We start from the raw sequence: 26,915 nt of genomic DNA, 5'->3' as shown, positions 1-26,915 counted from the left end.
GTGGTCTTTCTGCAGACCCAGAGATATGTGTGCGCAAACCCTTGGTGCCTGTTATCCTCTCCTGGTCTGATTCATCCATTGAAACCCGGGCGTTACTTGATTCTGGGGCCGCAGGCTTGTTTATAGATTGTGCATTTGCAGCAAAGCACTCTATACCCTTACAGTCTCGCAACTCCCCACTAGCCTTCGAAGCCATCGATGGCAGACCAATACAGCCAACCCACGTGACCCAAGAAACCGTGCCCATATCTCTGGCTGTAGGGGCTCTACATCATGAGACGACCCAATTCCAGGTCATTTCCTCTCCATATTACCAGGTTGTTTTGGGATACCCTTGGTTACAGAAGCATAACCCCACAATTGATTGGCGCAAAGCTGAGATATTATCATGGTCCCAGCAATGCACATTGTCCTGTCTCCAGAAACCGGTCAAAGTTTTGGGCGCATGTTCTGCCTCTTCCTTACCCGCTGAGTACCAAGAATTCCAAGATGTATTTGACAAGGGTCAAGCCAGCGTTCTGCCACCACACCGTCCGTATGACTGTGGTATCGAACTCCAACCGGGTACCAATCCTCCCCGGGGTCGGATTTACCCACTGTCTGTAGCAGAGAATCGAGCCATGGAGGAGTATGTTACCGATGCACTGTCTAAGGGTTTTATTCGGAAGTCATCTTCTCCTGCCGGGGCCGGCTTTTTCTTTGTAAAGAAAAAAGATGGCGAGTTGAGACCCTGTATCGACTATAGGGGTCTAAATCGCATTACTATTAAGAATGCCTACCCCATTCCATTAATCACGGAATTATTTGACCTCCTCAAGGGAGCAACGGTCTTCACCAAACTTGATCTGAGAGGGGCATATAATCTCGTCCGGATAAAAGAGGACCACGAATGGAAAACCGCATTTAACACCAGGAGCGGCCATTACGAATACCTAGTAATGCCCTTTGGTCTTTGCAATGCTCCGGCGGTTTTCCAAGAATTTATAAATGACGTCCTGCGAGATATGCTGCAGCAATGTGTGGTGGTTTATCTTGATGATATTCTGATCCATTCCACATCTCTCGAGAACCATCACGCAGACGTTTCTCGTGTTCTACAGAGACTTAGAGAAAATAGTCTGTTCTGCAAATTGGAGAAATGTGAGTTTCACTGCAAACAGGTTACATTCTTGGGATATGTTATCTCAGATACTGGATTCTCTATGGATCCGGAGAAACTTTCGGCTGTACTAAAATGGCCTCGACCTACGGGTCTTCGCTCTATACAACGGTTTCTGGGCTTCGCCAATTATTATCGGAAGTTCATACGCAACTTTTCTTCCTTGGTTAAACCTCTCACGGACATGACCAGGAGAGATGCTGATCCACAGCATTGGTCACAGGAAGCCATTACTGCCTTTGAGTCTCTCAAAGTCGCCTTTGCTGCTGCCCCCTATACTGGCACACCCTAGCCCTGCCTTACCATTCATTCTTGAGGTCGATGCGTCTGAGACAGGAGTGGGCGCCCTCCTGTCTCAACGTCCTAACCCAGAGAGCTCCAGGCATCCGTGCGGGTATTTCTCGAGGAAATTGAACCCGGCGGAATGCAACTACCAGATTGAAAAACATTCGGGCTGATGCCTTGTCTCGACAGTTCTCCCCTCCATCTAGAGAGGAGATAACCCCTACTCCTGTGATTCCTCCGGACCATATACTGGCAACCATCCGTACTAACCTCACCTCACCCCTAGGCGAGGAGATTCTGGCTGCACAAAGTAATGCTCCTCCAGAGAAACCTAATGGCCGTTGTTTTGTACCTATTAACCTCCGTACGAAACTATTGAGTACATACCACGACCCCAAAGCAGCTGGACATCCAGGCAAAAACCAGTTAATCTGGTCCGTATCCCGGCAATTTTGGTGGCCTAGTCTCCGTTCGGATGTCACCGCTTTTGTAGCTGCCTGTCCTGTGTGCGCTCAAAACAAAACCCCACGACGCCCTCCAGTGGGTCTCCTGCAAACCATACCTAATGGTGAACGACCCTGGACCCACTTGTCCATGGATTTTATCGTAGATCTTCCGGTCTCCCGTGGCAATACAGTCGTTCTCATGGTTGTTGACCGATTCTCGAAGATGTCGCATTGCATTCCCTTGAAAAAACTACCAACTTCCCAGGAACTTGCAACAATTTTTGGTCGGGAGATCTTTCGTTTGCATGGGTTACCCAAAGTGATAGTCTCAGATAGGGGTAGCCAGTTCGTGTCCAGATTTTGGAGAGCTTTTTGTACGCAAATGGGAATTCAGCTTTCCTTCTCCTCGGCCTACCACCCGCAATCCAATGGTGCAGCGGAACGAGCTAACCAAACACTGGAACAGTTTCTGCGTTGCTACATTTCTGACCACCAGAACAACTGGTCTGATCTGCTACCCTGGGCGGAGTTTGCCCACAATAGTGCGATTAATGCCTCCTCCCGGCTATCCCCGTTCCTGGCAAACTATGGGTTTCAACCGTCCATGTTGCCTGATACGTTCTTGCCACAGGAGATACCGGCATTGGAGGAACATCTCAGGGAACTCCGTTCCACTTGGGTGCAGGTTCAGAGTTCTTTGCAACGCGCAATGCAGAACTACAAACTCCAGGCCGACCGCAGACGCCTTCCTGCACCTACCTATCAGGTCGGAGAGAGGGTCTGGCTGTCTTCCCGCAACCTACGCCTCAGTGTTCCCGCACAAAAACTGGCACCCAGATACGTTGGGCCATTTCGTATACTTCGAAGGGTTAACCCTGTAGCTTACGCACTTGACCTTCCTGCTAACATGCGCATCTCAAATGTTTTCCATGTTTCCCTCTTGAAACCGTTGGTTTGTAATCGCTACACCACCTCAGTGCCACGTCCACGTCCTGTCCTGATTGACAATCATGAGGAATATGAAATACGCAGCATCATTGACTCACGGGTCTTCAGAGGACAGATCCAATACTTGGTGCACTGGAAAGGATACGGTCCAGAGGAACGCTCCTGGGTTCCAGCCTCTGATGTCCATGCACCATCCCTCCTTCGTTCCTATCACGCCCGCTTCCCCATGAAGCCCGGACCCACCAACAGAGATGGGGGGAGTCGTTGAGGGGGAGGTACTGTCAGGGTTTCTTTGCTGTTTTAAACAGCAACCCTTTCTGTTTCAGTGATTGAGTTTTCAGCTGCAATTACTATGAGCTGCTTCTGCTTGTTGCCACGGTTACTCACCTGTGAGTAGTAATCAACCCTGCTGCTAATCAGTTCTGCCTATTTAAGCAGCTAAGCCCAGAACCTCCTTGCCCTTGCGTGGTTTCCTGTTTCCCAGAAGTCTCCTTGTTCCTGTGTTTCCTGTTTGATCCTGGTTCCTGACTCCGGCCTTGTTCCTGACTCCGCTGCTCTCCGTGCTCCTGATCCTGGCTTGTCTGACTACCCGCTCTGGTGACTGACCCCTGCTTGATTCCTGGACTTTGCTTTTGTTTATTATTTGTTATTTATTAATAAAGGTGTGTTTGCATCTACTTCTGTCTCTGTCTGGTTCCTGGTCCCTGACAAGTAGCAGTATTCTCAGTGCACTGCCTGTGGTGCCAGGCATTAAGCTACAGGCTCCCGGGTTTCTGGTACATTAATCAATGAGAGGTTGGTTCACAGTTAGTTGGTCAGTCATGGCAGTAAGCAGGTAATACCTAAGAAGTTTGCCCTTAGTTCTCTGTCTTTGTATGTCTGTTAGTGTATCGTGTATGAAGGCAGTGCCATCTCATTTCAATGTCAGCCAGTGTATCGTGTACGAAGGCAGTTCCAGACCATTTTTATGTCTGTCAGTGTATCATGTACGAGGGTAGTGTTATCCCATTTGTATGTCTGTCAGTTGTAACAAACCACCTCTTTTACAGGTAGGATTTTGTCACAGATCTTACAGTAACCACAGCCTTCTAGGGTAATCAAAGTCAAGGACACATCTAGCTCAGTTTTCCCGATGTATTTGGTGCAAAATATACAGGTGCTTTAACCTCCCTAGCGGTATTCCCGAGCGTGACTCGGGGTTAATTTTCGCTGCCAGAAGCGGTAACCCCGAGTCACGCTCGGGGTAGAAAACTCAGAGTCTCCTTACCTTCTCCCTGCGATCCAGCGATGTCCCCGCTGTGATTGCCGGTGAGAGCCCCGGCGGATGCCTCCATCTGCCCTCCCGGATCCGTCTCTGTGAGCCGCAGAGGCTCATGGGTGCGGAACTGGGCGGGTAATTCAAATGTCTAAAAGTTCTAAAAGTGACACACACAAAGTTAGGTGATACAGTGTAATCCTGTCAGATTACATTGTATCACCTCAGATTTGACACAGTATCACCTCAGATCATCCTACACTGCCCTGCCTACCCCTTTTGCTGTAATTTCTGCCCATAAAATATTTTTTTTTACCATGGCATCAAAGCGTCACTTTAGCATCTCCAAAGCGGCTTTGGATCAGATGAGTGACAGCGGCAGCGACACAGAGCCGCTCGCAGAATTGAGCGACGGCGATAGCGATTCGTGGCAAGATTCGTCATCCGACTCTGACAGTGACCAGAGTAGTGGCGACAGCGACGATTCTGCACCCGAGCTCAGTTATGTGCGCACTTGGTGCCTTATTGATTGCGGTATGGATGAGGTACCGCCGCCAAGATTTCCGTTTACTGGATCACCTGGGATGAAGGTAGACGTTGAGCACAATGATCCTTTGGCATACCTAAAATTATTTCTCTCAGATGACGTCATTGAAAAGATTGTCACGGAGACAAATCGCTACAACGAGCAGCAATCAGCTACTCTGCATAGCAAGTTTTCCAGGAACAGAAAATGGAAACCGGTGACTAACGAGGACATCTGGAAGTTTCTGGGGCTAATACTTCTTCAGGGGGTGGTGGGGAAACCCCAGCAGAAATGGTAAATGGACTACCAATAAATTGCTGGCAACCCCATTTTTTGGCACCATCATGTCCGAGTACCGATTTTCCCTCATAATGAAGAATTTGCACTTCACCAACAACGAGGAATTTGACGAAGCCACACATCCAGCGCCAAAACTCAAGAAGATCTGGGAAGTATACCAAATGATCCTAAAAAATTTCCAGCAGGCCTATGTGCCAGATAGAGACATCAGCATTGATGAAAGTCTGATGGCTTACAAGGGACGCCTCAGCTGGATTCAATACATCGCATCCAAGAGAGCACGGTTTGGAATAAAATCCTATATGCTCTGCGAGTGTGCCACTGGCTATATATGGAATTCCGTCATATACACCGGTAAAGGAACACAATTCAACCCCAGGTACAGCGGCTATGGGATGGCAACGTCATCAGTCCTTACACTGCTTGAGCCATTGCTGAATCAGGGGTATTGTGTGACAACGGACAACTTTTACACATCGCCTGAGCTGTACGAGTTTCTGATAAAACACAAGACTGATGGATATGGAACCGTTAGGGCCAACCGACGTGAACTGCCATCTATGTTTGCCAAGCAAAAACTGAAAACAGGAGAAATGGTTGCCTGGCAGAAAGGAAAGATGATGGCAATGCGTTGGCGTGACAAAAAAGACGTATGCCTAATGAGTACAGTGCATAACACCTCCACTGCCATGGTCCACACAAGAGGTGGGAAAGATGTCATGAAGCCACGACTTGTGATTGACTACAACAACACCATGGGAGGAGTCGATAGAGCTGATCAGGCGATGACATTTTATCCGGCTATGCGGAAACAACAAAAAAAATATTACAAAAAAATCTTCAGGCATCTACTGGAACAATGCCTCTGGAATGCCTATATACTGCACAAAGGAAAGAGTGACATGCCTCTTGTTCATTCTGACTTTATCTGGAAGGTGGCGGAGCGGATTTTTGTGAACTACCAAACGGCATCAGTGGCCGTGAACAGATCTGGACGTCGTGCTGTTGACGTTGTCAACCCAGAACGCCTGACTGGTCGTCACTTTATGGATTACATCCCGCCAACCGCAAAAAAGGAAGCACCTACAAGGATGTGCGTAGTTTGCTGCTCAAAGCGAGATAGCAATGGAAAAAAAATCCGAAAGGAAACCAGATTCCATTGCCCTGATTGTGATGTCGGTCTCTGTGCAGTCCCATGTTTCAAAATTTACCACACCCAGGATGTTTACTGAATTTTCTTTGTTTGACAAATTTCATTATTTATTACATTATTGAATAAAATTATATTATTTATTAGATTATAATTCATGATTTTATGTTTCAAACTTTATCACATCTGAGAGTACTTTTGGTCAGGTTTAAGAAAGTAATTACTGGCCTACAATACATAACACCAAATTTCCATGCAAAAAAATGGTACCGCTTTTGGTACAAAATTCCTGACATAATCATACCGCCAGGGAGGTTAAAAAAAAAAAAAAAAATTCCTTGCTCTTGTTTGAGCACTTACTAAACACAGTAATCACTATCACTATATCTATCACTATCTGGAATTGGGTGGCTTTCCCACTTACAATAACAAAATATACATGCAAGTCACACCATTCCTCTGTATTTCAGCTCTCCTAGCTGGCTTTTTCTCCCTCTCTCTGCAGCAGGCTGATCCCTTCATTTAAAAGCATGCCTGCTAATTGACCAGCTACAGGTGAGTTGAAAGTAGTCACATCTGTGGAACTATTAAGTTAAATACAAGTTCTGGTTTATCTGTTACATAGCAACTAGTGCTATTGGAGCACTGGCCCACTCTGCTCTCATAACATCTGTCCCTGGGACATTTAACGGCAGGTCTGATATTTCTTCGCTCAACCACCATGCCGCATTTTCACTCACATATCCTCCCGCCTAGCTCATAGCTATGGGTTTGAGTGACCATGGACATCAGAGAGTGTACCCTGGAAAGCCCATCAGCAATTCCTTGTTTTAGACCTGCCCTGTGTTCAACAGTGAAATGAAAAGATTGCAAACTCAGGAACCATCTGGTTACCCTGGAGTTATTCCCTTTGTTCTGACACATCCACGTAAGAGATGCATGGTCCGTTATCAATCTGAATTTACTACCAAACAGGTAGTACTTAAGAGAGTCTAATGCCCACTTAATGGCAAGACATTCCTTCTCAACAATGGAGTAGTTCTTCTCATGTGGGTTTAACGTCCTGCCAAAAGAAAGGACAGGGTATTTTTCACCCTGGTATTCATGTGAAAGGACTGCCCCTAAGCCCACTTCAGAAGCATCGGTCTGTACTATAAAATCTCTAGAAAAATCTGGGGTAACTAAGACAGAAGCTACAGATAGCTTCCTTCAGATTTTTAAAGGTTTCTTCAGCTTCTGGGCACCATATAACTACAACTGGATGCAGGATGGAGCAATCCATAGTAGGTTGCCAGTTCCCGGGTAGTTGGTTTATTATTGAAGAATGGGCTTAGAGAAAAAACAGAGAATAAAAGCACTCTGAGAATGGGCAAATGCCCCAAAACTACTCGATAGTTTGCCCTTCAGTTAGTCCCCAAACTGGTCTCAGAATGTTTTATTATTCACTTGTGCCGTTACAATGAGAATCTGTACTATTTGCATATCAGACAGAGCCCACCCATAAGGGCAGTCAACATCTGAAATGCTGGAAAGTGCCGTCTAAATAAGAGATATGGTAAACCCAGACAATCATTTCAGCCTTCTTTGGACATTTAGGGATGTCATACACAACTGTATTTAAGGAAAAAATACAGAGTATGATGACATTAAGAGAGTGAGGTGTGAATGGGTGTTTTCATATTATTCTGCAGTACTTTTTGCTGGCACCTCAATTCGCAGCTTTTTGTGAGGACCTGATAAATTCGCAGATACGCTACCACGGCTCAGGCATAGGTGGGAATTTACATACCATGCGCACACAATGTACAAATATTTGAATGGGACAGCTTCTCCTTTGGCGTCAGACACACAATGACAATTTTGCAAATCGCTACAGTTATAAGGAATTGTGTGCAGGATACAAGGGTTAAAACCTTGTGTCACCAAAACCTATGAAATAAGAATAGGCGGATTTGTGGTTTAAAAATCCCTTTAATAGTCATTGGTCACACAGTAAATGGTTTGTCTTGCCTTTAATCAATTTAACATACATTTGCTACACCTGATTCCGCGCTCGACTTACCTCTTCCATGTGTAAGATACAGGCGGGTTGGCATCTGCCAGACATTTAAGCTCCAATTTCCCTTCTGCTGCATTCCTGTGCACTGTAATATTGACATCTTGAGGAGGATCTGAATCAAGGAAAAAACATTTTTTTTTTAAATGATATTTTGTGCCTGCTCGCTGCAATAAAAGACTAGTGAACGGTTATTGCTGGAAAGTCTCTAGTAACGTACATTGGCTGCATGTCTTCTCATACACCCACCCACATGCATCTGGTAGGGGCTTCAATTTAAAGAATGGAGGACAAATCAGTCGAAGTCTTATCGAATAATGAGGGGCTGCTGCACCTGAAGTCAGTGGGTGGTGGCTATAATAATAATAATAATAATAATAATAAGTCAAGTAAGAGTTCTCATAAGGCATTTATTATTGAGTAAGTAAGTTATCATAATAATCTCCCACTTTGGAATCATTGCAGGAGCCACCAATACTGGGGTACTGTGAAGTAGTGGTGGGCTTAACACAGTATGGCCATATGGTGGAACTGAATCCCAATATTTGTTTGCTAAGACAGGTGATTTTAAGTAGCCTTGTAAAATTTAAAACAGTATTTTTTTGTTTGTGTGCGCTCTTCCTTAATCTGTATTTTGTATATATTTTGGTCTTTACGGTATCACCACTACTTAGAAATGAATGTTCCAGGTGTGCCCCCAATTCCCATTATTTCTGTGTATATTTGGAATCCAGATCAGATTACCTTTGGATGGATCACTCCTTCTATCCACTATGGGTGCCCCGTTGGAGGTGACAAAAGGAAAGCATCAACTAAAGAGAACGTATCTAGAAGAAGTTTAAGCTGTAAGTATGGCAGTTAGCATATTATCTTCCATATTGAAATTAGTATAGGACCCACCTATATTGGGGTACTGAGACATAGTGGTGAGCTTAACACGATATGGCCATATAGTGTAACAGAGTCCCATATTTGTTTGCTAAGACAGGTGATTTTAGGTAGCCATTTTAATGGCATTTATATGTGAAATGCATTGGCACCAAAGGTGGGTGGAGTTCTAACATGGATCTGGCATTTATATGTGAAATGCATTGACGCCAGAGGTGGGTGGAGTTCTAACATGGATCTGGCATTTATATGTGAAATGCATTGACGCCAGAGGTGGGTGGAGTTCTAACATGGACGACACATTGTATACATACATGCTTTCTGGGCTGGTTTGCCCCCATTCCGACGGGCCCTTTTGAGAGTAGCCAGAAAAGCAATTCATCTCTAGCAGGCGTCTTTTACCCCCCTCCCACCGGTTATGAAAACTAGAAGTTAGGAAAAAAATAAAAAGTGATTCAGCTACAGGAAGCTATATAGAAGCAGGCTATATAAAGTTTATTTCTGGTGACAGTATCACTTTAATCAGAGTATAAATGGCATGCTCTAAATCCATTTAATTTCAAAACTTCTATCTACTCATCTTCATATAAAAAGAGAGGCTACACCCCATGCTTTTTTCCAACAATGGATGCAGGATGGAGCAATCCATACAAGCGATATTTGGGTCCCAGTTAAAGGGAAAAAGAGTAAAATGGGGGTCATTTTTATGTACTATAAATACAGTGCATTGCAATTTTTTTTTTTATTAAATGAATAAAAAACAAAAACATTTATCACTTTCAAAGTTTGCCTTGGTGCACCGCTGAGAACCAAAAACAAAACAAAACGATTTATAAAATAAAGACAACAAAAGTAGCTTATCCCTTAAGCTAGATTTCATTTATCAGTTCTGAGTAGAACTCTCTGACATACTTTGGATGCCTTGAGTTTATATATAAGACAGCGGTCAGCAGAGCCGCATCCTGAACATGTGTACTCCAGACTCGGCTCCCCCTATCCTGGAAAGTTAAGAGGCGCAGTCCACATTCTGCATGAAGTGTTCAGATGCTGCACACAATATGTTCTTGTTCCAGGCTGCCTGATTGACAGGTCTGAGATGCAGGATTAGGGCTCCAGTGATTTTCACAAATTACTGCAGTTCTAAGTCGATATCAGAGCTGAGAGTAAGCGCAGGGTGCAACTATGCAAATTTGTTATGGTGCTTAGAATAAAAATCTTCCTTGGGATTCAGATTTATTAAAATATCTGTAACATGGCAAGCCCACCAAGGTAGGGGACAGGGACAAACAAACAAATGCCATACAGAGAAAAAATCCTACACCGTGCGTCGGAGGGGAAAACAAAAATTACATAAATGACACTAAAGAAAACTGAATGCGTTTCGCATCTCTTGGACGCTTTATCAATATAAGATAAATAATCCGCTTTGGAATATAGGTTAAGGCCACTAAGAAACACAGACCAGAAGGAAATGGAGAGAAATGCATATTAGTGATCATAGGAATGTGCTGCAATCTGGCTTGACAAAAAAAATCTACAACTCAAACCAATGGAAATATGAATTTATGGAGAATAGGGTCTAGTGACAATTACAAACGCAGCAGGACAGATTGATAACTGTAATGGACCATTTTGCACACAAGAGGTTAAAAAACATTTAGGCGATATTCCCCTTTTAAATACACGCTGCAAGCACCAATCTCCCGAATTGCAAACACATGCATACTCAAACTCCCGAACAGGAAACACACAAATTTACCAACTCCTGAACACACGAATGCTGTTAAAGATATAAATGCTGTAAACAGCCGAATAGGAAAAACCATACGAACAGTTTACACTCCTAGCAATCGGTCAGTAACAGCATACAATCCAATTCCCCCCAAAAACAAAATGACACTTCGTTTGAGGGTCAAGCAGAACTGATTTACTGGGGCTACCTGCCCGCCTTTTATGCAGGTCTCCCACCTGGTGGACACTCCCCTAGGGGACCAGATGGGAAACATATTGGGCATTGACCAATCACAAGCTTACAATCCCACAATGCATCACAATCCCTCCTCTCTGTCCTGGAGATAATTGGGAAGTAATCCAATTATCTCCAAGGACAGAGGCAAAACTCCATTAACCACATGGCAGACAAAGGACAATAAAAGACATAAAAATACATACTGTTACATTTATCACATAGAACATACACATTCTACCTATCCCCAGATAGCTTAGATCTGAGCGCATATTATTACCGGATGGCGCTCAGATCACATACATACAGTTCAATCGCCATGCAGCCAAAGTCTTTCATACAGTCTTTCAGTATACGGCTGGGCTCCATGGCATAGCTATCTGGGGTAGCATGGCTTTAACAGTCCGCAGAAAGGCACAAACCAGCCTTTCTGCAGGGAAAAGAACAGTGTTAAACATGGGGCCATAGTCCAGTGGCAGGAGGCGGGTGATCAGGCTCCTCCAGTGGCCAGTAGTGATGTCCCGAACGGTTCGCTGGCGAATAGTTCCAGGCGAACATCGCATGTTCGCGTTCGCCACGGACGGCGAACATATGCGATGTTCGGTCCGCCCCCTATTCGTCATCATTGACCCTGTACCTCACAGTCAGCAGACACATTCCAGCCAATCAGCAGCAGACCCTCCCTCCCACCTCCTAGAAAGCATACAATTTAGATTAATTCTGAAACTGCATTCTTTTTTTTTGTGTGTGTTTATTATACATTATCCCCCCCATAGCCAGTAACCTGTGTTTATTATACATTATCCCCCCATAGCCAGTAACCTGTGTTTATTATACATTATCCCCCCCCATAGCCAGTAACCTGTGTTTATTATACATTATCCTCCCATAGCCAGTAACCTGTGTTTATTATACATTATCTCCCCCATAGCCAGTAACCTGTGTTTATTATACATTATCCCCCCACAACCAGTAACCTGTGTTTATTATACATTATCCCCCACAACCAGTAACCTGTGTTTATTATACATTATCCTCCCCATAGCCAGTAACCTGTGTTTGTTATACATTATCCTCCCCATAGCCAGTAACCTGTGTTTATTATACATTATCCCTCCCATAGCCAGTAATCTGTGTTTATTATACATTATCCTCCCATAGCCAGTAACCTGTGCTTATTATACATTACCCCCCATAGCCAGTAACCTGTGTTTATTATACATTATCCTCCCATAGCCAGTAACCTGTGTTTATTATACATTATCCCTCCCATAGCCAGTAACCTGTGTTTATTATACACTATCCCCCCATAGCTAGTAACCTGTGTTTATTATACATTATCCCTCCCATAGCCAGTAACCTGTGTTTATTATACATTATCCCTCCCATAGCCAGTAACCTGTGTTTATTATACATTATCCCCCCATGGCCAGTAACCTGTGTTTATTATACATTATCCTCCCATAGCCAGTAACCTGTGTTTATTATACATTATCCCCCATAGTCATTTATCGTTGGACCTAGGCAGCATGATGTCTTAGGCCGGCCCAGAGAGTGAGTGAGTGAATAATAGAATATATATGTTCAGAAACACATTAGTAATATATGTAAATCAGGTTCATGCAAAGAGGGTGAAAAGGTATTAAAGAAAAACACACTTATTGCATCAAATTTACAAAGCCAAACTTTTAAAAGCTTTCCTCATTTCTTTCTCGGGATGAGGAATATATCGGTTGTAGACTGAGGATTTCCATCTGCCCAATTATTTAATAATATGCACTGGAGTGTCAGTGTTGAAGGAGACCAAAGCTGCCCCTATTCTAAATGAAAGACCAAAGACATGGATACAACCCAATCTTAGGAGTAGTGTTCTGATGTAGAAGATGAATTTAGCCGTAGTCAGAGGGATTCAGTGAGAGTAGTGGTGAAATGTGTGTGGCATGACTCAGTGTGGGTAAGTAAGAGTCAATTATTTTAACTGGGCACTAGTTCTAGGTGGGATAAAGTGGTATAGCGGATGGATGAGTAGTTTGATTCGTTTTAGAGGTTTGTAGAGAAAGTATATAGTGATCATGATTTTTTGCGATATCCAATATTTTTAAGGTGGTCTCAAACAAACATAAAATGCTATATAAAATTTGTGGGAATATCGAATAGTCGTGTACAGTAAATCAGAGAGGGCTCAGAATATCGAACCATCGATCGGTATCCAACCTTGTGCAAATGGGGAGTTTGCGGTTGTGCAAATGGACTGTTTGCGGTTGTTTGCGGTGCGTTAAACGGGGAGTTTGGTCTGTCACTGTGAAGCAGGCGTAACCCTTACACTGATCGATACAACATCATACCTGATGTTTTAAAGCAGGTTATTCCAAACAATTTAGGAATGTTAGGTGATTTATGCCCTTTATGGATTAAAACCAGACTCTGCATCAACTATGTAATTTTCCATGGGAGTTTTGCCATGGATCCCCCTCCGGCATGCCACAGTCAAGGTGTTAGTCCCCTTGAAACAACTTTTCCATCACTATTGTGGCCATAAAGAGTCCCTGTGGGTTTTAAAATTCGCCTGCCTATTGAAGTCTATGGCGGTTCGCCCGTTCGCGAACATTTGCGGAAGTTCGCGTTCGCCATTCGCAAACGGAAAATTTTATGTTTGCGACATCACTAGTGGCCAGTGGCGAGGTAGGTTCCGCCACATTTCTCCCCTTTACCAATCAGACTAACAGGGTATCTGACCTCCTGTCGAGTCAGTGCCCTGGTTAGTCCAGCAACCCACCCACAACACATAATCAACAGAGTGGCCCACCCACAAAATTTGGTTACTGCACCAGGGGTAGTGGGTAGCTTGTCCATGTCCAGGGGCTCGACCACGGCTCTGGGGTTTACTAGCCCTCCGGATCAGTGGGTTGCTAAGTGGGCAAAGACCAGCGGTACCCTGGTGCCAGCACTACCACGGGAGTAGCCTGGTCGAGCCCAACTGAGGAGAAGGGGTAGTAGGCTCCTCGCTCTGGACCTAGTGTTGCTGCTGGAGGGGAAAACATGCTGTTTCCCCTTTGGATAGACAGCCGTGCTGCTGGGGACTGGACCGACCGTCCCTACCCCCTGTGGTTTGGGCACTGAGACCACGGTCCCATCTGCACCCGTGTGGGGCTTATCATCTCCCCTTGGTGGGCTACGCTGCCGCTGGGGAGAGGGGGTAACAAGCTCCTCTCCCTTACACTGTCTCTGCTGGTGGAGAGGGGGACCGACTGTCTCCCCTTTCAATATATTGTCCCACTGCTGGGGAGCGAGACCGACTGTCTCTGCTCCCTGCCGGACACACTGCTGCTGGGGAGGAAGTATGGCACCTTCGGCTCCCTGGGACTCACACTGCCACTGGGGAGGAAGGACGGCACCTTCAGCTCCCTGGGACTCACTTGACTGCTGGGGAGAGGGACCAACGGTCTCCTCTCCTAAGAACACACACTGCCGCTGGGGAGGAAGGACGACACCTTCAGCTCCCTTTGATACATACTGCCGCTGGGGAGGAAGGACGGCACCTTCGGCTCCCTGTAACTTACTTGGCTGCTGGGAAGAGGGACCGACTGTCTTCTCTACTAAGGACACACACTGCCGCTGGGGAGGAAGGACGGCACCTTCAGCTCCCTGGGACTCACTTGACTGCTGGGGAGAGGGGCCACCTGTCTCCCCTCCTAAGAACACACACTGCCGCTGGGGAGGAAGGACGACACCTTCAGCTCCCTGGGATACATACTGCCGCTGGGGAGGAAGGACGGCACCTTCGGCTCCCTGTAACTCACTTGACCGCTGGGGAGAGGGACCAACTGTCTTCTCTCCTAAGGACACACACTGCCGCTGGGGAGGAAGGATGGCACCTTCAGCTCCCTGGGATACATACTGCCGCTGGGGAGAAAGGACGACACGCATCTCTCCCTGTAACTTACTCGGCCGCTGAGGTCTCTCCCAACCTGCCAACTCACGTGCCCACTCTGCTTTGACCTGCAGGTACTCTTCCACGTGTCTCCTCATGAGCTGCACGGATCTCTCTGGGGGGTTGGGTCCAAAGAAAGCCAGCCGCGATCTCAGCTCTCGGTCAAACTCCTCCTGAGTGTAGCTGTCGCACTGCCGCTGGGGAGGCAGGACGACATGCTTCTCTCCCTGTAACTTGCTCGGCCGCTGGGGTCTCTCCCAACCTGCCAACTCACGTGCCCGCTCTGCTTTGACCTGCAGGTACTCTTCCACGTGTCTCCTCATGAGCTGCACGGATCTTTCCGGGGGGTTGGATCTGTAGAAAGCCAGCCGCGATGTAAACTCTCGGTCAAACTCCTTCTGAGTTTAGCTGGGTGCCATGCCTGCTCTGCTGAAGTTGCTTCTTTTGTAGATAGGGGCGCTGTACGGGTACTAGCGTTGCCCTCAATTTGTGACTCCATAAACTGGTGTTGTCTTGTAGCTGTCCTTCTGGGCTGTGGGAATGATCCCGTCGCTTGCCACCAATTGTAGAGGAGCTGCAATGTTAAATCCCAATATCTCCGCTGGTACAGAAAATAATCCAAGTGAAGCGCTGGAAATGAAGGCAATATCCCAAATCCCCCAGTAACCGGACGAAACACAGTTCTGGAAGTCAACTGACAAATGTATTCACAGCTCCAGTATTTATGTGGTTCCCCATGCAAGGGGTTTCCTTAATCACTTTACAGGGGTTATACAATAGAGGACTACATGGGGAACTGAATATACAGGACATTTCTCCCACCATACACTGCTGTACGAGAGGGATACCCCCCTAGAATATCCTGTTAAGTGGATTATCCCTCCGTACAGCAGAACCGACTTTTTACACAAAAATCTATAACTAACATTATTCGTATGATTATGCCGAATGACCGTTCGGTAGATAGCTGGGGTCTGAGCGCACACTTTGTGAAGGGCCGGTGCTCCCGAACGGCCTGGAAGTCCAGCAGCCGATTTTAGTTCCAGGCACTCGATGACCAAACACCGCTGGGCTAACAAAGGATCCAAGATGGGCGACCGCCGCATGGTCGGTAGCCGAACGACGGCCACCCGGGAAAGCAATTAACCGCCGATTGCTACATTATCACATGGACACATTTATAATCCAAGGATGTCCTACTAAACTGACAAAGAACAGCAGCTGGAAGTTCAAGTACATAATCGGGGTCTGTAATACACATGGCTATGGTGGGTGAATACTATGTATATATAAAGAATTTTATAGAAATGTTTTACTTTTGTATACTTTTTTTCTACAGAATACATACATCCATCCATCTACTGGGTTCTTAAAATATCCCTATATCAGATCAGTCCTAATTAGATAATTTAATGAAGAAAATAAAAAAAAAGTTTCAAAAGTTTCCAATGTGGGTACTTATTACATTACTTTCTTTGAAAAAAATAAATACATTACAAATATACACATATAACAAATACAGGGTGCGCTAAGTAGGACAATGAGAGATAATAAACCAAAATAATATAAAGAGTCTCTTAAAGTACAGCGAAGACCTGGAGTGTATATTCTTCAGTTCTTGCTTTGAATCCTCAGTGGTAAATATGAAATACAAAAGCAAAAATAGAGACCAATAGTGCAAAATAGTTTTAGGAAAGCTGGATCACGAACAACATAGAAGTAGAGAAGTGCCAACTCACAATTTAAAGAGCTATGCCCAGCTCTAGGTAAAACAGCATACAGTGGTATTTAATACTCCCCACATGTAGGATATAACTGGACACTTGGAGGTGTATCCTCAAGACTTCTTACAGCATTCCAGATAAGCGTCAGCATATAAAATACATAAAAGGGGGAAAAACCCAATGGTGCAATAACGTAGGTTAACTACAACTACAGACAACACTGAGGTCCTAAGTGTGCCAACTTACAATTGGGAGAGCTATAACCAGCTCTGAGTAAAACAGCATACAGTGGTATTTAAACTCCCCACATAGGATATCCTTCTAGCGATGCTTGCAGTGCCGGTCTTATGAAAATAAAATCACAAGAGAGGGGCCATAGTGTTTACCGTATAAAAAATAGCAGTAAAAGGTAAAATGAAACGTACTTACAGTGTTCAGAGCAGCCACACTGCTCTATGAACCAGGCGTAGGTGGAATAATCCCCACCAGGGATTTCTTTTGTAGTACTGGATCTTTAAAATGATAAAAAATCAGCCAGGATAAAACAGCAACAAATAAAAGTAAGTGTGCAAAATACTTTTATTGGATTCGAATCCAATTTGCTGCCCATTCGTCTTGGCAAATTGCCTCCAGGTCATGCAAAATCTTTGGTCGTCTTGCATGAAATGCACATTTGAGATCTCCCAGAGTGGCTCGATGATATTAAGGTCAGGAGACTGTGATGGCCACTCCAGAACCTTCACCTTTTTCTGCTGTAACCACTGGAGGGTCAACTTAGCCTTGTGTTTAGGGTCATTGTCATGCTGGAAAGTCCAAATGTGTCCCATGTGCAGCCTTTGTGCAGAAGAATGCAAATTGTCTGCGGGTATTTTTTGATAACATGCATTCATCTTGCCATCAATTTTCACAACATCAATGAGCCACCACCTAGCTTCACAATGTGGATGGTATTCTTTTCACTTTAGGCCTTGTTGACCACTCTCCAAACTTTCTGGCAACTCGACCATGCAGCTCATTTTTGTTCAAATACCGTCATATTGTGCTCTTTGAAACAATCACACCATCTTTTTCCAGAGCAGCCTGTATTTCTCCTGAGGTTACCTGTGGGTTTTTCTTTGTATCCTGAATAATGATTCTGCAGTTGTGGCTGAAATCTTTCTTGGTCTACCTGACCGTGGCTTGGTATCAGAAGATCCTCACATTTCCCACTTAATAAGTGATTGAACTTATTTAAAAATGAGCCAGACAACTATGTGATAATAAATGGCTTCGTATGATAACAATCATTCAATAAAAGACATGTTTTTGCATGCTCAGTCATATTTTAAAATCAATGCCAAATCAATGCCAAAATTTCACAATTTCTGCCAGGGTATGCAAACTTTTGAACACAACTGTATAATAAAACCATGTGATCTTTTATTACTTACACTGAATATTGTCGAAGACGAAGTTCTTCTCTTCTGGCAACTCAATGTTTGCTTGAGAAACTACGCACGTTGCCTTCTGTCCATAAAGACCTGGTGAAGGCACCATCGAGAGCTGACTCTTTGTGGTCACAGTCCCATTTTCATGTTGATAGGTCGTGATATTTGAGGTAGCGTGAGTCTCACTTGTGATCCACTTGATCTCACCAGCAGGTTTTGCAGCCATCGCTGTGCATTCAGCCACAATGCTCATTGTGGTCTGTGTTTTAATTGGTGGCAAAATCACAGTGACAAATGGTCTTACTGCAAACAAAGAAATATTACACTGAGCTAGCGGGAGATTACATTTTGCAAGATAGATAACCAATGCGTATACTAGTCTATATTATAAGTATTTTCCTTCATATCTGCTATTTACTTGGCAGAGACACTTCAATTTCGGGGTTCAGGTTATTCCGTCTAAGGTGTATGGCAGGAAATGTATTTCAGGGGTCTGTGAGACCTCAGCAAGCAACAAGAGAGAAAGACCAGCTTCTTTATCCCCCCCACCTTCCATGATATTTAGCAGATCAGGCTCTGTGAATGGACCTTCCAATCTTGAACACACTCTAGGCCCTTAATCTGTTAGCAAACAAATAAAGTGAACATCACACAAAAAAATATTGTAACGGTGGGTTATATCTTACTTAATCCGTAAGTTCAATGACACGCAACCATCTTTACCATCTAGGAATACAGGAAAAAAAATCTCACATAGTATAGTAATCACAGGTAATTACCCAGTGAGATTTTTTTCTGTTTTCTAATTTTTTTGCTGGGATAATTATACCAGACTTTGGGGTATATGTGTGCTTTTATTTTATAATACATATGTAAACATATTTTAAGAGGGTTGCATGTCATTGCACTTACGGATTAAGTAAGATATAACCCACCATTACAATATTTTGCTCTGTTCACTTTATTTGTTTGGTGTGTTCTTTATTGTGTGTAACTATCGTGATCAGTTTCACAGTGATAACCAGCTGCACTTTAGTATTTATTGTACTTTGTATTGCACTTTAGCTGTTTGTATACCTATATCTGTTAGGACTAGGAGACTGATCACCTCTTGTGCAGTTTAATAGAAAAATATGGTGGACATGAAATGTGGGTCTTACCTAAACATATACAAGGATGAATAAAGAAAATAGAATATTGCCACATTAATATTTCTTACCCATAATATGTAGTTTGATTTCTTTCTCTTTCGTTCCAGTCGGGTGGGTACTAAAGCTACAGAGGTAAATTCCCTCATCAGCTAATGTCACGTTGCGTATGAGAATGTTGCCACCCTGATCACCATTCCCTAGAAATGTCACTCTCTCTTTCGCAAATGGGGTGAGATATACCGGCTGCTCTCCTTTACTGTAAGTCAGGAAGTCCTCGTTGTTGGGAGTCTTTTTCTTCTGCCATGTAAGTTGGGTCACATGCTCCTTTGTCTCTGTTCGGCAACGCAGTGTAACATCTGTGTTTATGAAACCAAACACATCTCCATTTACATACACAGAGACTGAAAGAGATAAAAGAAACAAATTTAATCTGGTAAACAGATGAAGGATAACGAGATACACTAGTTTCTGTTTTGCATCATCAGTAATTGCTAAAATAGCAGTTGTTTTCCTTAGTGATTACTAGAGATTCCATTCTACAATTATTTTAAATGTTAACTTTTAAAAGACTGGCAATAATCAGCTACTGAATTAATATTAGATACAAAACACTAAGCAACAAACAGATGCCATGCTAATAAAAAAAACATGTGTCTCTATTTGACTAAAAGCAAACACAGGCCACCTGTCCAGCCAGCCGCAGGTGATGTATAGATTATAGTATCCTGATAGAGCTGCTGAAGCAATGAACGAGAAAATTTATCTTTTTCTTGACATTAATCAACTTAGCCAAACAGCGGAAGTAAATACGAGAAGCGAGCAGATGTAAAATTTTAGTAATGACATAGGAAGTGCGTTGCTATCTTTCAGCAGTTACCAGTTATTGATTTTAACAATGCTTAATGGCTGGTTTTTTTTACCAACACTTGTGGAAGTGAACCCACAGGGGGCTGAATGAAAGCTTTGCCCTTTCAAGTCAATACATTTTCAATATACAGGAAATAGGAGAAAGTGATGTATAGCATCCCACAATGGGAGACCAACATCAGGTGAGCTCCACTGGTATAAGAAATGAGGAAGGGGGGCCCTACCTTTAATTAATATAAGGCTCCTGATGATGGCATTTTGAAGACGCAGAAACGCGCGTCAAGAATTTTCTTTTTCTTTAACCCCTTAAGGACCAAACTTCTGGAATAAAAGGGAATCATGACATGTCACACATGTCTTGTGTCCTTTGGGGGTTAATCTCTGCACTTGGTAGCACTTTTTTAAATTGTTACCACTATTTATTTTCAGGTGTTTATTTATTTAGTAGGGAGAGTTGGTTTCAAGTTATACTTTTTGTTTGCATATCCCTTTTTACCCTTAGATTGAGTAAGGGTAGGGCCCCCCTTCCTCATTTCTTATACCAGTGGAGCTCTCCTGATGTTAGTGTCCCCTTGTGGGAATCTATACATCACTTTCTCCTATTTCCCCATTAGGTGGTTACAGTGGTGCAGCTCACGAGCCCTTGACTTGTATCCGGGCTCCTGACCTGCAATCTGTTTACTTTATTTCTCCATTTTGTGTTACATTTTTAATATAGTTAGAATGTATTTGAATTTTGTGATATATTAGAATAGACATTTTTTTTTTTTTTAGTCAATCTTTATTTTAAGTTTTTCAAAAACAAACAAGACATAAAGAAAGGTTCAAGGAATACGTTTTACACAAACATCGATAACATAGTTAAGGATACACACTCGTCTCCCGATAGGGTCTATTCCAGTATATGGTACAATTGTGTGGGATAACCCCATTCGCTACTACATCGTCCTTACATTTAGCGGTGTAAGACCTAAATTCACATGGTTAGTATATATCACAAGCATGACAGCATAACCGAGTGAGCAAACAGAAGTGTCAAGTGGTAGTGTCAGCTTGGGACCATGGACAGCAGCGTTGGTGTCTCCCTGAGTTACCCAGTCATTTGTCTTCCCATCTGTCGTCCCTGAGCTACTCCCTTCTGTCCTCCGTCTATATTGATTTCCTGTGCTGAAGGGGGATAGTTGTCAGTCCGTAACTGATGTAACCTCATTGTGCTTGCTAAGTGCACCTTTGCGTAGCAGGCAGTAGTCAGCAGAGCGTGGGGGGAAGTGGGGCTTGCCGGTATGAAGGCTTGGTGGGGTGCAGTCAAAGCATCTTTTGCTATCACAGTTCCTGCCCAGCCAAGCATTAGAGCTGATCTATCTGTGGTACGCTTATTGGGTGGTCAGTGTGTGCTTGTGTTCAGATCTTGGGCAGTCTATCTCCTCTCATCGTTGGTGACTTTTGGCGATCAAGGGATTACCAGGCCCTCAGCTTGCCCCCAGTGTAGCATTAGTACGTGTGTTCCGTTTGGGTTCACCGTCACCTTTCCCCCCTTCGTTGCCAGTGGTATGGACTGTAGGGTCTGAGCTTGCTAGCCGTCTGTGGGATGCGTCTGTCTTGGCGGCTTAGGTAGTCGGTGGTGGTCAGCAGTCAGTCTGTCACTTGTAAGGGTCTAGGATTCCTTATGCCTCTCTGCAAGTGCCAATGGCCCTCATGTCCCTTGTACAGATAGCCTCTAGTCCCTGTTGTCCTCTATCAATTGTTCTCCCCGAGTCATGGTGTTTGTCCATGGTTCGGAGCTTATCTGTAGGGCCTAAGTGCGGCCCATCCCTAACTTTTGCAAGGTGACATATAAGAGGCGAAAGCCTCGACTTTGTATGTCTTAAGCCTGTACGTAGCTCCTGGGAGCGGTGTGTTCAGGGGGAGAGGAGAGGGGAGAGGACGGGGTGGGCAGGGTGGGAGGGTGGTGGTGTGGCAGAGAGGGGGGAGGGGAGGGAGGGGAAGGCACATTCGCCAACTAGGCCGGGGCCCCCCGCATTCCTCCGGACCGCCCAGCCGGGCACCCCTCCGGGGCCCGAGGAGGCACCCCAAGGTTTGACCCTCCGGAACGTTCCCTGTTTCGAGCTCACTTCAGGAGTCTGTGATGGTATTTAGTTTGGTCTATTCGATATATACGTTATCCAGGGCATCCAAACATGCATGTATCTTTCTGTGGTGCCATTGAGGGCGGTGGTTAGCTGTTCCATCCCATGTATTTCTTCGACCCTGTCCATCCAGTGTTGCAGGGTGGGTATCTGTGTGGTGCGCCATCGTGTCGGAATAAGCGTCTTGGCAGCGTTCAGGAGGTGTTTGGTTAGAGTCCTTTTATATATTGAGATGGGTAGCGGTGTATGGTGAAGTAGCATCTGTAGTGGCTGCAGGGGAATATCTGTGCCCGTGATATGTTCGATCTGGGTGTGTACCTGTTGCCAGAATGGGGTTATCTTTTGGCACGTCCACCAAATATGGAGAGCTGTGCCTACTTCATTGTTGCATCGCCAACATGTCGGCGATGAGTCCGGGATCATCTGTTGTATTCTCGCTGGGGTTCTATACCAGTTGGTCAATATTTTATAGTTGAGTTCCTGTTGTTTGGAGCTAATAGAGCTTTGGTGAGTCAAGATGTGAATGTTCGTCCACTGGGGGGCCGTCAACGTTACCCCTGTGGCTTCCTCCCAGCGTACGATGTGTTTCAAGGGTGCATGTTGTGTGGAGGATATCAGCATCGCATATAGGGTCGAGATTCCTCTGCATAGGTGTTGTCGCTTCGTGCATAGTTTCTCGAACTCTGTGAGGGGTCTATGTAGTAGGCGTTTCCCTGGGAGGGCTTGATAGAACGATTTGATTTGGAAATATCTGAATCTTTCAAGCCCCGTTGGTGCTCTATCGGTGATCAGGTCCGGCAACTGTTTTAACGAGTCGTTCGTGCACCACTGATGCATGTATGCCCAGTCCGCGTCCCCAAATGCCTCTACGTCGCGTGGAGATAGTCCCCCTGCTAAGTCTGGGTTGTGTGTGATCGGTGTCAGCGGCCCTGGGGTCGTTGTCCACGCCAGTTTAGTCCTTATCGAGTACCAAACTCGCAAGGTCGCACCGATAAGTGGGTGCTTGCGGGTTCTTATTGAGGTTAATGGGCCACTCAGCCATATTGCCGCTGGCAGTGAGCCTCCCATCTGGAGCCGTTCCATGTGTATCCATTGTTTCCGTCTGCCGGTGGCATGCCAATCAACAATTCTATGGATATGTGTGGCTCTATAGTAGTCCAGGAGAGATGGGAGTCCCACTCCGCCTTGCGCCTTTGGTAGTCGCAGTTGCGATCTTTTCAGTCTTGGCGCCTTGGAGAGCCAGACAAACTTGGCGATGGCCGTGTCCATGGCTCTGAAGTAGGTCCTTGGTATAGAGATAGGTATAGTCTGAAACAAGTATAACAGGCGGGGCAAGAGATTCATTTTTATCGCGTTCATTCTCCCGAACCACGATACGCATAATCCAGCCCACCTGGCTAAATCCGAGCCTAGTTTCTGTTGTATAGGGGCGAAATTGTGAGTGAATAGCCGTGAAAGGTCTGCAGGTAGCCAGATGCCAAGGTATGATAGCTTTTCCTGACACCATGTAAAGGCATACTGTGATTTAAGATGGGTAGTCATCGTATCACCCGTTGTTATGGGTAGAGCCTCCCATTTGTCCGTGTTTAGTTTTAGGTTCGATATTTGTCCGTATTCCTCAAAGGCCCTCAGGAGACTCGGTAGGGAGACCATTGGTTCGCTGATAAAGAACAGCATATGCCGCCACTTTGTGTTCCTGCTCTTGCATAGCAAACCCCCGTATGCCCCCATCCCGTCTGACCGCCCCCAGGAAGGGTTCCAAGGAGAGGGCAAACAGGAGGGGGGACAGCGGGCATCCCTGTCTCGTTCCGTTGCGTATGTGCACTGGGTCTGACAGTGCGCCGTTCACCCTGATCCTAGCAGACGGTATCGTGTATAAGGCGGAGACCCATGCCAGGATGTGAGGGCCAAAGCCCATTGTCTGTAGTGTCGCTAGCATATAGTGCCAGTCTACCCGGTCAAAGGCCTTCTCCGCGTCTGTTGAGAGGAGAAGGACCTTCTGCGACGACTGTTTTGAGGCGTGTATGATATTCAGGGCGCGGATGGTGTTGTCCCTGGCCTCTCGACCTGGGACAAACCCAACCTGATCAGGATGTATCAGCTCCGGCAGAACCCAGCTTATGCGCGTTGCTATGACCTTCGTGAAAAGTTTCAGGTCAGCGTTCAATAGTGATATCGGCCGGTAGCTGGCGCAACTGGTCGGGTCCTTGCCTTCCTTTGGGATTACCGTAATCGTAGCCGTTAGGGTATCCCTAGGGAGCATACCCCCCTCCAAGAGGGAGTTGAGACCCGTCAGGAGCTTGGGCATGAGTATATTTCCACATGTCGTTGTAGGTACTCCGCTATGCGTGTGTCCTGGAGGCGTCGGGCATCAGGAGCGTCATCTACCGGTAGGTTGTACAGATCGTTGTAGAACCCTTGGAAGGCGCTCAGAATTTTATCTGGTATTTGGGTGGTCGTCTGGTCTCTATTTTTAATTTTTGTGATCTGGCACATCCTGCGCCTCTTCTGTAGAACTCTGGCAAGTAAACGGCCGCATTTGTTCGAATACTCGTAGAAAAAACGCTGGGATTTGCGGATCGTGTACTGGAGTTTGCGTTGGAGAATGTCCCTCAGTGCTCGTCTCGCATCTAGGAGGGATTTGTAGTCCGTGTCGGTCTGGGAGGCCTTATGTGTGGCTTCCAGGGTCGCTATCTGTGCCGTTAACTCGGCCACGCGCAGGCGCTGTTGTTTTTGCCTGTGGGTGCATATTTTAATGAGGTGTCCCCGGATGACACATTTGTGTGTTTCCCACACCGTCATGGCTGAAGTCTCTGGGGTTTCATTTTCTTCAAAGAATGTTGTTAGAGCCGTTCGGAGTTCCGCGACTACTGGTGCGTCATTGAGGATCGATTCATTCAACCTCCATTGACGGTCCCTCGGTCGAAATAGTGGGGACTCAAGTTTAGCCGAAACAGGCGAGTGGTCGGACCAGGTCATTGGCATAATCTCTGCTGATATCAGCTTAGGCAGAAACTCCTGGGATACCAGTATGTAGTCCAGCCTGCTATACGAGTGATGCACCGTGGAATAATAGGTAAAGTCCTTGTCTGCAGGGTGCATCACTCTCCAGCAGTCCACGAGTCCGTAGCCCCCGAGGGCTCTTCGGATGGTCTGTAAGCTTTGGCGTGTGAGGGAGCTAACGCCTCTGGAGGTGTCGCTCCTCGGATCCAGGGCCACATTCAAATCCCCTGCAACCACCAGGAATCCCTCTCTGAATCTCTCTAACTTAGTTAGCGTCTGTCGGACGAACCTGCCTTGGCGGGTGTTCGGGGCATATACGCTTGCGAAGGTATACGAGCAGCCAGCTATTGTGCCTTTTACGAATAGATAGCGTCCCATGGTGTCGGCAAGGGTGTCGGCACAGTCAAATGGTATCGTGTTTGCGAATAGAATTGCTACTCCTGCCTTCTTGGCTGTCTGGTGGTTCGCGAAAAAACCCACCGGGTATCGCGAGTCTCTTAGCGTAGGATTTTCTGTGCCTTTGAAATGAGTCTCTTGGAGAAAGGCAACTGACACCCTGTCGGCCCACAGGGTTCGTAGCAGATGGGATCTCCGCTCGGGAGCGTTCAGGCCCCGGGCGTTACACGTCCAGACATGCAGAGGAGCGGGCGTAAACCCCGACCCCATGGTTCCGAGCCTTCTTAGGAAGGGGGATGGGATAGGAATAGGTGTAGGGAGGGGAGGGGGGGGAGGTATGTCAGGCCCAATACAGACCTGTATGATTCGGCACCTGTGGCAGGGGTGTCGCGTGCGTCGCCCAAGAGGAGCGTCCCACGCCCCCCCGTCAACCTTTGAGTGGCGCCTGTCTAGGGGGATCCGGTCCCTTGGAGCACAGTTGCAGGCAATATACACTATACAAAAAGAGCGTGATCAAAAACTACTAGCAAATGCTATTCTCTATTCCCCTTTCTGCGGGGTTACAGTAACGAGTAGAAATATAAACCAACTATCACTCACCCCCCTGGCCAGTGGTGCCTTGGCTTAACGGGAGGCATAAGGTTCCGAACAGAGAGATGCTGTTTTGTATGTTAGCGGTGAGTGAATGTGAGCGGTCGACATGGGGTTGGGTCTCTAAACTCCTGGGGGCATCTATCGTTCTCGGGGGGGGGGGGGGGGAAGTTCACCGGGAGGGGTCGGGCGTGTCTGGATTTTTCTAGGCACGTATGCATCTTATCCCCGGACTTCACCGTTGGTGTAAGGGGTGGCGCATGCCTTCTGTGTCGCGTAGTTGTGGGGGTCCTAGGGGGCCTGGATGTATGGGACGCTGTCTCTCGTCTAGTGACTATGTATCACTGTTTCTCACTACTCAGGCTCCCGTTCCCAAACATAAATGTGTGTCTACTGTGGCCCGTCGGGTCCCCATCCTGCTTCGTCGCCTTTCCTGGTAACAGTCATTTATCCCTTGTGTGGGTCCCCCGGTCTAGGACAGCAAATTGTATCGACAAATATCATGCATTAGGACCCCTGCGACCAGTATACGTTCCCTCCCCTCTCTCCTGTACACCATAATATCATATAACATTTCTGACAGTGCATACACTTTTTTCTTGGACCCTTCTGGGGTATATGTCTCTAAGAGCCATCTTGAGGCAGTCTCTTCTCCCTGAACTGTGCCGATTCTAGGCCTTATGAGAGGACTGGCGGCACTTCAGTCACATTGACAAGAGG

At 45.8% G+C, this 26,915-nt stretch overlaps 1 protein-coding gene across 2 annotated transcripts in view; it reads right to left on the bottom strand.

The window, feature by feature from the left end:
* The window catches only part of LOC134586559 (nectin-1-like), a 78,323-nt gene that overhangs the window by 28,312 nt on the left and 23,096 nt on the right, over positions 1-26,915 (bottom strand). For both annotated transcript variants that reach the window (XM_063442155.1, XM_063442146.1), the window contains exons 2-4: positions 19,281-19,613; positions 18,065-18,364; positions 8,132-8,240 (exon numbers count right to left, since the gene is read on the bottom strand). In XM_063442155.1, coding sequence (XP_063298225.1) covers positions 8,132-8,240; positions 18,065-18,364; positions 19,281-19,613 — 742 coding nt within the window. The remainder of the gene's footprint in view (positions 1-8,131; positions 8,241-18,064; positions 18,365-19,280; positions 19,614-26,915) is intronic.

The sequence above is a fragment of the Pelobates fuscus genome, chromosome 1 (genome assembly GCF_036172605.1).
Source record: "Pelobates fuscus isolate aPelFus1 chromosome 1, aPelFus1.pri, whole genome shotgun sequence".
NCBI classification, from domain to species: domain Eukaryota; kingdom Metazoa; phylum Chordata; class Amphibia; order Anura; family Pelobatidae; genus Pelobates; species Pelobates fuscus.
This window is presented reverse-complemented; position numbering and strand designations above follow the sequence as displayed.